Source organism: Rutilus rutilus, assembly GCF_951802725.1.
Source record: "Rutilus rutilus genome assembly, chromosome: 10".
Lineage (NCBI taxonomy): Eukaryota > Metazoa > Chordata > Actinopteri > Cypriniformes > Leuciscidae > Rutilus > Rutilus rutilus.
In genome coordinates this window covers 19,187,526-19,199,549 of record NC_140215.1, presented here as the reverse complement: position 1 = coordinate 19,199,549, position 12,024 = coordinate 19,187,526, and the positions used below count along the sequence as shown (strand labels likewise).

The following is a 12,024-nucleotide window of genomic DNA, read 5'->3' as shown; positions in this document are numbered from 1 at the left end:
AAAACATTGCATAGAGACTTTAAATAGGGCACTATTTGAGGGAACAGCCATTTGGGTGTCCAAAACCATTGTGGACATTGAGTGCACTTAATCTCACATTTAATCCCACTACTTGAACTACTCTAGAAATTTTATATTGATATGAGGTTATAGGGGCAATTTCAGAATGGCGTGAATATTACTGGTCTTCACTAGAGGTTTTTTTTTTTACCTTGTAGGATGTTACAACAGGGTCCCTGTTTGGATAGAACCTGCTAGGGGTGACTAATGTCAAAAACAAGGCATTTACATGCATCACATTAGTACGCAATAAGAGACTGGATGACACTGCAAAGAGTAGTCATGTCTGCTCTACCCATTTGTTAAACATTTGCATTTTATTTGTAGTGCTCATAAGAGTCACTCCATGTATGAGAGAATTGAGCTGCCATGTACCTGCCAATAAACAGGCTTTGCGGTCAAGTTTGACCAAAATTGGGGTAAACAGCTACAAGACCACTAAAGCAGCAAAAAAATAAAAGAAATACTTATATAGGGAACACAAATCAACCACCGTGTTTAGTTTTCTATCTGATATTAACTTTAGGAAATAAGCTAGGAGTTGTGGGTTCCACATGGCTTAAAATGAATTACAATACTCAAATTCAAAACATGAACAGTTTATTCAGGTTGAAAAAAATTAAGCTTCATGATAGTTAAACAGGAACATGGCCACATGGGGACAGTGTTGCTCATATCTCATACACCAGCTTTCATCTGACTGTGCGGTGGCAGAGGTTTCTCCAGGTGGTGACCCACAGTGAGACCGAAGGGGGAATCAGCCTGCTTTTCATGAACTTCAGGCTTCAGCTGAAAGCCTTTCACCTTATCAAAACTGTCTACAGGTGGAAAGGAGAGAGGCGCTTCGCTTAAAAGACCTTGAAGACGAGTACGCCAGCCTTTCAACAGGCTGTCACGAGCCTCAGCAGAGAGATGTGTGGGTGCCCAGAAGACCTGTGGTGCGAGGACCTGGAAGCCACAGTAATTGAGGACACCATTCTACAAAGTGTAAAACATTAGCACAGCAGTCCCAGGTTAGTATGACATGCAAAATCAAATAGTGCAAAATTAAGCCTGTAAAATGAGGGATGAAGTTTCTTACCTGAACTGGCCACAGAGTAACATTCATATCTCCATTGATCCCATTGGAGCTGAACATGGTCTCATGGGAACCAGTGGTGAATGATAACATGGCTTTCTTGTCCTGACACAAGTTAAAAAACCCACTCACCTATTAATAACCCACTCACATTTCTTTAAATTTCTTTCATCTAACCTTTTCTGATTAAAGCATGTAATGAGAGATTAGTTTATGATTTGTAGGCCTTACCCTGAAGATGCCCGCACTGTAACGCTTTTCTGAGGTGTATGCAAAACCAAGGGTAAGAACCCGATCCATCCAACCTTTCATGATGGCAGGAACCGAGAACCAGTACATGGGAAACTGCAAAAGAAAGAAACTAAGAACTACAAGTACCCAAAAGCAACAAAAATAAGTTAAACGAAATCCGATTTCTGATATAGAAGTTTCACCTGAAAAATAACAATATCTGCTTCTTTTAGTTTCTTGTGCTCCTCTACAATATCAGAAGCTAGTCGTCCCTCCTGCCAGGCCAGCATGGTCTCCTCTCCATAGCAGAAATGTTCTGGGTTCTTCACTACTCCTGAAACAGAAAATTGTGCAAAACAGCCATTGCGCTCCAATAAGCGCAGAAGTTTTAAGTGTAATATTTTCTAAATATAACACTGCCTCCACACCAGTAATATCCTCCTTGGTTGCTGTGGCCTCAAATTTCATTTCATACAGATCAGACACAAGAACATTGCAGCCCTGTTTCTTCAGCACATCTACAGCAGCATCTTTAACAGCCGCATTGAAAGAGCCAGCACTCTGGTGCGCATACACGATCAACACTGTCTTTGCAGCTGAAAAAAAAAAAACCAATCAATCACCTGCAGCAACAACAACAAAAATAAGCTGCAATAACAAAAGAACATACCCATGTTTCTCACCCATAGGTCTCAGAGCATCAACTAAAACAACAGCTTTGTGAGCTTCTTTTAAAACCACAATCACCTGAGCACAGCTGAAAGTAATTTACTAATCAATTAGTGTTGGCAGGCTAGAGGCTTTCCAAAAACAAAAATCTACAGCAAAAAAAAAGTTAAACAAAAGTGATTATTAACTGGATGTACCCTATTTCTTCTTAAAAGCGGCATCTATGAATTGTAAAACACACACAAAAAAACAACAACAACAAAAAAAAGACCTATAATTGCATTATGCCTGGTGGTTAGTTTACCTTTTTACCACTAGATGTCAACATGCACCTATATGATAAAGATAAAAAATATATAGGCCCTATAAATTTGGTGACTCCGTTTAGAAAACGAGCTGTTTTGCTTAGATATTTTTGTATCATGGCCAGGTTAATTATGACAAAAAATTTCTGCTAAAAAAAAAATATATATATATATATATATATATATATATATATATATATATATATATTCTGGTCTTTGGTGTAGTTTGTGGTGGATGATGTGCTTGAGACCACCTTAACCGGACACTTGCTCAGGCTGAATTTAACTCACAAGTTAGACAATTTTGATATAGGCCTATTTTCCCCCAGCAGTGCTTTTTTTTTTTTTTAAATGAGATCCAGCAGTTCATTCCAATATTACCTGACTGCAGTCCCGGAGGCCGCAATTTCAGGACCGCAGTTCTAGGACCCTAGTTTTTGTGTGTGTGTGTGTGTGTGTGTGTGTGTGTGTGTGTGTGTGTGTGTGTGTGTGTGTGTAGGCTTGTTCGACTTGAACCGGCGCTTCACAGACCGATCGGTGAATGACATCAAAGTACCGCGAGAGCGAATAGAAAGTAGACGGCTCCTATATGCTTTTGAATTGCTCTCGCGGTACTTTGATGTCATAAACCGATCGGTCTGTGCAGCGCCGGTTCAAGTCGAACAAGCCTTGTGTGTGTGTGTGTGTGTGTGTGTGTGTGTGTGTGTGTGTGTGACAGCTCTACTCATGAAAATGACGACGTCACACAGATGTCTCCGCGAGCTGCGCGTGCTATCCGTGTGTGTCCTCTTTCTTTTGTGAAATAACGTAAATCACTTTATTTCTGTGTGACTAATGTGCAATCTTGACACAGGTTAATTCATTATGATCAATGTCACTTTTTATTGTAAACCTGTGGTAAAACATCGATGCGTGCATGGGTTATAATCTTTAAGTAGCCTAAACAATAAAAATGTCAGCAAGGTCGCTTTTATCATATTCGTTTTGCGATCTCGCTAGTTTCCAGTGATTTCTTTCTATAGTTTTCTGATAAAACTTCAATTTGATGGTAAAATGATGGGTTTGTTTGACGTTGTTCCAGAGAGCCGTTTATACTTTCGCCTGGCTCTGCAGCGCGCGCACCTCCCCAAGCGGACGACTCGACGAGGCATTTGACGCGCTCGCCGTTGTACTATTCTTTGAAACGAAAGGGGGCGACTCGGACTAAATGTCCTCTAAACAATCAGGAATCAGCGGTGAGAAGAAGTAAGTTACACACGTGACAATGTTTATTTTAGTACACTACCAATATGCTATAAAAGAATCGTGTAAGCAAACCTTGAGATTATTACTTATGACATCAGAACAAAAGATATGGATATGAGAACATGTATACAACTAAATTAAAGATCTCTTAAACATTTTAGTTTTGTGAAAATTATTAAACATGGACCTTTATAGGCTATGTTCATTAAAAGTATACTCAAATCACTATGCAGGTCTGAGTGGTTACTAGAGAGAACACTTGGAAATTATCTGCACAGTATACATCAATAATATGTGAAACAGCACACAAGTAATGAATTAAAATGGCAAAATGCTAACGTTACATTGTCACATCATGATCTGATTACCTTAAACTATTTCGCATCCAACAGTTAACTTGGTTAAAATAAGAGATGACAATTTCACTTATTGGTTAATTCACACAAAGCAAGAAGGCGGCCTGACACTCTTAATGAGTAATATATTCCAAGTTTCCTGGGACTGTACCGGTTTCTAGATTACCATTTAGGATCGGTTTTAGATTACTTTAGAATCCAAATGCATTTCAAAGCTTTATCAGCAGACATCTGCAAAGCACTTTGATGCAGAAAAGGACATGCCTCCAAGAAATTGCCATAGGAAATGGGGAAGCTGTGCACACAAGACATCTTTCAGAGAGTAAACGAATCCAATTTAATTATGTGCACCAAATAAGTGTGTCATTAAGGTGCTGCTTGTTCTTATTTAAACACGGTTGGTATTTGGACCATATAATTGTTTGGATAAAGCCTGCTAAGGGTGACTAATGGCAAAAACAAGGCATTACATGCATCGCATTAGACAACACACTTATGAGACTGCATGACTGTGCAGGGAAAAGTGGTCATGTCTGCTCTTCCTCTGTGAAAGATTTGACCTTTTATTTGTAAAGCTCATAAGAGCTAGTCCCTGTAGGAGAGGATTGACCTGCCTGTGTAACTGCCAATAAATGCAGACTTTTCACTGTCAAGCTCTCAGATTCCATGTGTTCTGGGTAAACTGTTAGAAGACCACTTAAACAGCAACAAAAACAAAAAGTCAGGAAACACTTGACTAGGGAGCACAGATAAACCACTGTTTTGGTTTCTAAATTTCCCAATCTGATATTAACTTTAGGAAATAAGCTAGGAGTTGTGGGTTCCACATGGCTTACAATGAATTACAATACTCAAATTCAAACCATGAACAGTTTATTCAAGTCGAAAAAATTAAGCTTCATGATAGTTAAACAGGAACATGGCCACATGGGGACAGTGTTGCTCATATCTCATACACCAGCTTTCATCTGACTGTGCGGTGGCAGAGGTTTCTCCAGGTGGTGACCCACAGTGAGACCGAAGGGGGAATCAGCCTGCTTTTCATGAACTTCAGGCTTCAGCTGAAAGCCTTTCACCTTATCAAAACTGTCTACAGGTGGAAAGGAGAGAGGCGCTTCGCTTAAAAGACCTTGAAGACGAGTACGCCAGCCTTTCAACAGGCTGTCACGAGCCTCAGCAGAGAGATGTGTGGGTGCCCAGAAGACCTGTGGTGCGAGGACCTGGAAGCCACAGTAATTGAGGACACCATTCTACAAAGTGTAAAACATTAGAACAGCAGTCCCAGGTTAGTATGACATGCAAAAAATCAAATAGTGCAAAATTAAGCCTGTAAAATGAGGGATGAAGTTTCTTACCTGAACTGGCCACAGAGTAACATTCATATCTCCATTGATCCCATTGGAGCTGAACATGGTCTCATGGGAACCAGTGGTGAATGATAACATGGCTTTCTTGTCCTGACACAAGTTAAAAAACCCACTCACCTATTAATAACCCACTCACATTTCTTTAAATTTCTTTCATCTAACCTTTTCTGATTAAAGCATGTAATGAGAGATTAGTTTATGATTTGTAGGCCTTACCCTGAAGATGCCCGCACTGTAACGCTTTTCTGAGGTGTATGCAAAACCAAGGGTAAGAACCCGATCCATCCAACCTTTCATGATGGCAGGAACCGAGAACCAGTACATGGGAAACTGCAAAAGACAGACAAAAAAAACTAAAGAACAAGTACCCAAGAGCAACACAAAAAAATTAAACGAAATCCGATTTCTGATATATAGAAGCTTTACCTGAAAAATAACAATATCTGCTTCTTTTAGTTTCTTGTGCTCCTCTACAATATCAGAAGCTAGTCGTCCCTCCTGCCAGGCCAGCATGGTCTCCTCTCCATAGCAGAAATGTTCTGGGTTCTTCACTGCTCCTGAAACAGAAAATTGTGCAAAACAGCCATTGCGCTCCAATAAGGGCAAAAGTTTTAAGTTTAATATTTTCTAAACAGATATAACACTGCCTCCACACCAGTAATATCCTCCTTGGTTGCTGTGGCCTCGAATTTCATTTCATACAGGTCAGACACAAGAACATTGCAGCCCTGTTTCTTCAGCACATCTACAGCAGCATCTTTAACAGCCGCATTGAAAGAGCCAGCACTCTGGTGCGCATACACGATCAACACTGTCTTTGCAGCTGGAAGAAGAAAAAAAAAAACACCTGCAGCAACAAAAGAAACAAACAAACAAACAAACAAATATAAACTGCAAAAACAAAAAAACATACCCATGTTTCTCTCCACAGGTCTCAGAGCGTCAACTAAAACAACAGCTTTGTGAGCTTCTTTTAAACCCCCCAATCACCTGAGCACAGCTGAAAGTAATTTACTAATCAATTTGGCAGGCTAGGGGCTTTCCAAAAATCTACAGCAAAAAAAGTTTAACAAAAGTGATTATTACCTGGATGTATTTCTTCTTAACAGCGGCATATGAATCGTAAAAAAAAAAAAAAAAAAACTAGAATCGCATTATGCCTGCTAAGTTTACCTTTTTACCACTAGATGTCAACATGCACCAGCAACTGGAGCTATATGCATAGACGTCTATTAGAGCCATACAAATAAAATACCTATATGATACAGATAAAATATCATGTTAAAGAAAAAAATAGGCCAACTATAAATTTGGTGACTCGGTTTAGACAACGATCTGTTTTGCTTAGAAATTGTTTGTATCATGGCCAGGTTATAATTATGACTACAATTTTCTGCTAGGGAAAAAGGAAACTTTTTGGTCTTTGGTGTAGTTTGTGTGTTTTTTTTTAACTGGTTAGGATTGATGTGCTTGAGACCACCTAAATCGGATACTTGGTCAGGCTGAGGCTAGTTAGACTGTAGCAATATATTTTGTTATAGCAATGATATAGCACTGCCCACCCAGCAGTGCCTTTTTTCACTTCAGAATGAAATCCAGCAGTTTATTATTGCGAAAGGCGCGTAAGCACATGGGTATGACTTTAAGAAGTGCAAGATAAGGTTTCTGTTTTTAGCAGCAGACTCCCATGATTAAAAATAGCGAAGAGGGTCTGCGAGTGCGAGCCCTAAAACTCCCCGAAAAGACGCTCACAGTACATCCGCGCAACAATGAACTGAAAGAAAACTTTTAACCCAGCGGTTATACTGACAATCACACTGTTAAAGAACCCAACTCTCTAAGCGAACAAACTCCAGTCTAGATCATTTACAGCCATTTTGGCAGCTCCTCTGAGGCGACACGTGTGTCATGAAAAGGCGTTTGCGCTCTCAGAACCGGTGACTCTTCAGTCTTTCTCAGTACAGCACTAGGAAGAGTGCAAAAAGACGGATGTAACACAATGAGCCGCGTCGCGAACGACACGACGTAGTCGCGCTGTTTTTTGTGTGGGTTTTTTTGGTTAGAGTTGGAAACGTGTTTTCTTTTTTTTTATGCCTCTGCTGAAGGAATAACTCTCCAAAGGATCGGTTCTCACGCGTAAAGGAGCGTGTGTTTCTCGGAAAGAGTTATTAAAGGTTACCAATGGGGTCTCAAGGGCCAGGACGTAAAAGAACCACCAGCAAAAATGGGTTGACTGCCGAGGAAGATGCCCTCAACGTAATCGCAAAAGAGGTAAATTGATCTCATAAGAGATAGGCTACATTAATGTAATGGTCTCATTTGCAGAATTACAGGGTTAAACTCCCGTGGAAAATAAGAAAATCACATGGTTCTACATCCTGAGTCAGTTTATTTATTAAACCAAAGAGCATTACACAGTTTCACAAGTACCCAATTAACATAACAGAAGCCTAACTAAGGTAAAGTCCAAGCTTTTGCCCTCACGTGGCCCTGCATTGTTCATATTTTATTCTTATGTACAAGTTGTAGATCATTTCCTTATGTCTGCTTCCTCCTAGTGTTTTTAGTTGCTTTCGCCTATCTACAAGTTTCTGAGCTGTTTTGGTCAAAGGTGTTCTTTTTCTGCAACATGGCAGTAATGTGTTTGAAAGTGCTAGCACTGTGCAACATAAGCTGAGTTTGATGTGCTGGAACAGGTGTTTGGGTCATGGTGGAGAGAACCTTGATTTGAGTGCTTAGGAAATGATTTTGGCCAGTCAGATCTTCGACTGACATGATGTTCCTTCCTTGCACACCCATAGTGACAAGTAAAGAGTGTAATAGACAGTTATACATATCATTTGTAGCTAATGTTTAATTCTATTATTAGTAAGTGTGTCTCTGCTTGAGACATCATGCTTAGTAGTAGGCAGGATAGAGGCCTTCTCACTCTACTGTCAGCATGCACTGTACTCTCAGTTTAGAGTGAGAAATACAGTCAGAGAAGCATGTTATATCTGTGTGTAATATGCATCTGTAATTTTTGTAATTTATGCAGTGGTTTTAGGGGAAGTCAGAGTTACAGTATGAAACACTTATTGGTGTTTATGCATTATCAATAAGCTAAAATATTTAATACATACACAAGTGTCAGAGGATGTGTAAAACTTTGATAGACTTTATTGATCCCACACCGGGGAAATTCACTTGTTACCCCAGCTACAAATTCAGACAAAACAACAGGTGAGAAAATACACAAAAAGTGCTGCATGATGTTGTTATTGCAGTTAAAGAGTCTGACTGCTGATGGAAGGAAGGACCTATTTGAAATGTTTAAAAGTAGCCTAACTTGACAATTGCCCATTTGTAAGAGTGCATTTTGTTTTCTGTAGCACATTGAGTTGATCTCTAGTAACAAGTGAGCATGTGGATAAAGAGAGATTCAGGTTAAACACACCAATGTTGTGGAACATCGAATCAGGAAGCATCTTTCAGTCTCACATTTGTATAATTTCAGCATGACCGCTAATGTTTTTTTCTGATCAAACCTGTTTCTCTTGAAATGGAAATACATTTTTTAGTATTCTCCCTTGTGGCTTTGCAACAGAGCTTTTGCAAATTTAAACAGCGAGGTCACGTAAGGTCTTAGAGCTTCTCTCTGAGCAGGTTTAGTTTCAGTTAGACGATGACAAGATACTGTGGTCTAACCCTTCTTTTTTTTTTTTTACTTGCTGCTTGGCACGGTTTCAAGGGTTTTTGAATGCCTTTAAATAAGCTAGTTATTTAAATTTTCCTAGGACTTTTTTAATGTTTATATATATTTCTTTCAGAGCCACTTTATCTTCTTTTGAGGGCCTGTTTCAGTATTTACTTCCTGCAGTTCCATGCATGTCCCACATTTATTCACCTGGTACCTGCATTTGTTGCTGATATAGGCTGCCGTCCCACACTTGCTGCTCTCTGACAGGCTGGTATGTTGGCCCTCATGTGATCGTTGATTCTCTAACAAGAGCTTTAAAAATAGAAGGCCCTCAGGGCAGCTGTTAGTGCAGCCTCAAGCCCAGACATGAAGTTCTGGGGGGCCATTACAATGAGCAGAAGTAGGGAACAGGGGCATCTGATGATGAATGCTATGGAAACACATGCTGATAACATCTGCATTAGTAATCCTTAATGGCTGTGCTTTTCTGCTGCTCTCTTATGTAGCTAAGCTGGTAAGAGTGAGAAATGGCCTCAGTAAAACATGAGTCAGTGAAGGATTTCCTGTAAAACAATTTCAACAATTGCTACTCAACACTTTGATTTGGTATTTTGTTTGTCCTTCTAGTTACACATTCAAATTGTGGAATCTGGTAAGACAAACGCATGACATAAATAGATTGTTTTCAGCTATCATGTATGGTTCATGACCACATTTCGCAAAGTTTTGGCACAAAAAGTTTCTTACAACAACACTCCTCATTTATTAGATGAGGTATTTAAATTTAAATGCAGAACAACTTCAAGGATGCACTGAACGTTTCCAAAATGACAGTAAAGACATTTATAATAATATTATAAAATACTTATTTTAAGTGAATGCTTTTATTTTGGACTTTCTACTCATCAAATAATCCTGGAAAAAGGTATCATGTTTTTTTTTTAAACAAAAATACTAAGCAGCACAAGTTGCACAACTGTTATCAACATTGATAATAAGCAATGTGACCTGAGCAGCAAATCAGCATATTAGAGTGATTTCTGAAGGATTTTGTGACACTGAACTAAAGACTGGAGTAATAGTGCTGAAAATTCAGCTGAATTAAATTACATTTTTAAATTTAGAAAACAGTTATTTCGAATTGTATTAACATTTCACATTTCTACAGTCAGGGGAGCAGCCTGTGCTTTTATTAAGCTAATTATTATTTAAGCCAGAAAACTAGCCAATCAGAAATGCTCTCTGCTTGTAAACCATTTTGTGTGCTGACTGATTTATGATGTGATTTATGGCGTAACTGTACCATGTCAGTCTGTATGATTAATCAGATGTGTGCAGGACAATGGTTTGTCAAAAGCACATTTGTCAATGTCCCTACCAGTGTTATTTCAAGCAAGATGAAAGTTGATTTCCAGTCTTTAGAGCAATTAACTCACAATAGGAAGTTGAGTTGCTGGCAGGACTGGTCCCTACTATGTAAAAGAGGCTTACAGCTGAAAATCGGCTATTGAGACAGACGCATGTTGGCAAGTCTGTTCAAAATGTGTTCAATAGTTTTGTTATAAGAGAATGATTGGATTGGTTTAAAACAATAGAGCTCTTAATTAATTGTGTGAGAATAGTTTTAGTGAGATTAGCACATGGATAGTTCAAAGTAGGCCAGGCTGAGCCAATGTTCTCCATCTTATTGTTTAAAACACACACACACACACACACACACACACACACACACACACAACCGTTCAAAAGTGTGTTTGAAAAATATAATAAAAATATTATACAGCGAGGATGCATTAAATTGATCAAATGCGCAATAAAACATAGGCTAATGTTATAGATTTCTGTCAAATAAGTGCTGGCATTTTGTTCTTCCTGTTTATCAATGAATCCTGAAAAAATATTAAGCACCACAACCGTTTTCAACATTGATAATAAAGTATGATAATAATAAGGAATGTGTATATATATATATATATATATATATATATATATATATATATATATATATATATATATAAGGAAGTCAGCATGAATGATTTCTGAAGGATCATATGACACTGAGTATTGATGCTGAAAATTCAGCTTTGCCATCACAGGAATAAATTACATTTTAAAATATATCACAATAGAAAACAGTTATTTTAAATTGTAAAATTATTTCACAATATTACTGTTTTTACTGTATTTCTAATCACATAAATGCAGCCTTGGTGAGCATAGAGGACTTCTTTCAAAAACATTTAAAAATCTTACCGACCCCAAATATTTGATAGTGTAAACTAGCTTGTACTTAACATTTCTCATTGCTAACAGTCTCAACATTTCAAAAATGATTTTGTTAAACTTCTCCACTGGAAGCTACTAGCAAGCTCAGCCATTGGCTGACACTGTGACAGTGCCAGAATGCATCTGAGATGGTTACAAGCAGATTAAGATGCCAGGCTTTGTGCTCTGGAGGGTGTTTAGATCATTAATCTGGGCTCAGACTTTGGATTGTGGGATGAGAGCTGTTTGTTAATCTAAACTCATTGTCAGGAGCAGTTTTGTATTTCTGCATTCAGAAGAAGAGTCCTGACATCATAATACATAATGTGTGAGCCTACACACAAATATGGGTATATGAATAATACCAAGCACAGTAGCTCATTGACGCATTATCACCTGCTTATCACTGGTCAATGACAATCATAAAAAAAAATTCTGCCTCCCTCAGGATAAGCTCTGAGTGCCCCCAAGGTTAAACTTGCGCTATTCAACATTGTATTCAACAACGCATTATTCCTTTCAGTTTTCTTCAAGAGCCTTGTTGCAGAACTGTTTATACAGGTTGAAGCAAGACACTGTAGAAAACTCTCAAATAATGTCAGCACACTTAAGTCAGAAACATTTTTCGCATGCTGATATCTTTCATCAAGAATGGAACCTCTCCATATAAGGACATGGATTCAGAAAGGGTTTTCTTCCTTTTTCCTGACGTCACTGATGGGCCCCTGAAGATTGTTATCACAATTGCTTTCCTGTTTATTCTCTGCTG

General features: G+C 38.6%; 3 protein-coding genes across 12 annotated transcripts in view; 1 reads left to right on the top strand and 2 right to left on the bottom strand.

Moving 5' to 3' along the window:
- Positions 1 to 288: 288 nt before the first annotated feature.
- Positions 289 to 2,137, bottom strand: LOC311299075 (ribosyldihydronicotinamide dehydrogenase [quinone]-like). Its single transcript, XM_084422460.1, has 6 exons — positions 2,040 to 2,137; positions 1,798 to 1,965; positions 1,573 to 1,703; positions 1,370 to 1,483; positions 1,142 to 1,243; positions 289 to 1,038 (listed from the first exon to the last, which is right to left on the bottom strand). The coding sequence occupies exons 1-6, from the start codon at positions 2,041 to 2,043 to the stop codon at positions 739 to 741; spliced, it is 819 nt and encodes a 272-aa protein (XP_084278586.1). The 5' UTR covers positions 2,044 to 2,137; the 3' UTR covers positions 289 to 738.
- Positions 2,138 to 4,800: 2,663 nt separating this feature from the next.
- On the bottom strand, positions 4,801 to 6,293 carry LOC311298591 (ribosyldihydronicotinamide dehydrogenase [quinone]-like). Of its 2 annotated transcripts, XM_084421658.1 has the most exons (6): positions 6,225 to 6,293; positions 5,967 to 6,134; positions 5,738 to 5,868; positions 5,528 to 5,641; positions 5,300 to 5,401; positions 4,801 to 5,194 (listed from the first exon to the last, which is right to left on the bottom strand). In XM_084421658.1, the coding sequence occupies exons 1-6, from the start codon at positions 6,226 to 6,228 to the stop codon at positions 4,895 to 4,897; spliced, it is 819 nt and encodes a 272-aa protein (XP_084277784.1). In that variant the 5' UTR covers positions 6,229 to 6,293; the 3' UTR covers positions 4,801 to 4,894. The 2 variants fall into 2 exon arrangements, with proteins under 2 accessions (XP_084277784.1, XP_084277783.1); XM_084421657.1 differs by having other exon boundaries at positions 5,528 to 5,868.
- Positions 6,294 to 6,835: 542 nt separating this feature from the next.
- The window catches only part of lrrfip1a (leucine rich repeat (in FLII) interacting protein 1a), a 34,122-nt gene continuing 28,933 nt past the window's right edge, over positions 6,836 to 12,024 (top strand). For 4 of the 9 annotated variants that reach the window (XM_084421647.1, XM_084421645.1, XM_084421650.1 and 1 more), the window contains exon 1: positions 7,166 to 7,582. In XM_084421647.1, coding sequence (XP_084277773.1) covers positions 7,493 to 7,582 — 90 coding nt within the window. In that variant the 5' untranslated portion in view covers positions 7,166 to 7,492. Of the gene's footprint in view, positions 7,583 to 12,024 lie in introns of all 9 variants that reach the window. The other 5 variants (XM_084421652.1, XM_084421644.1, XM_084421651.1 and 2 more) reach the window with 5 other exon arrangements.

Excerpts from the sequence above, each read along its gene's own strand:
- LOC311298591 (XM_084421657.1), bottom strand. Across the intron at positions 5,869-5,966 it reads AACCAAGGAGGATATTACTG|GAGCAGTGAAGAACCCAGAA; the intron begins GTGTGGAGGCAG and ends TTTCTGTTTCAG. Across the intron at positions 5,402-5,527 it reads ACAGTGCGGGCATCTTCAGG|GACAAGAAAGCCATGTTATC; the intron begins GTAAGGCCTACA and ends AACTTGTGTCAG.
- LOC311299075 (XM_084422460.1), bottom strand. Across the intron at positions 1,244-1,369 it reads ACAGTGCGGGCATCTTCAGG|GACAAGAAAGCCATGTTATC; the intron begins GTAAGGCCTACA and ends AACTTGTGTCAG. Across the intron at positions 1,039-1,141 it reads TTACTCTGTGGCCAGTTCAG|AATGGTGTCCTCAATTACTG; the intron begins GTAAGAAACTTC and ends TACACTTTGTAG.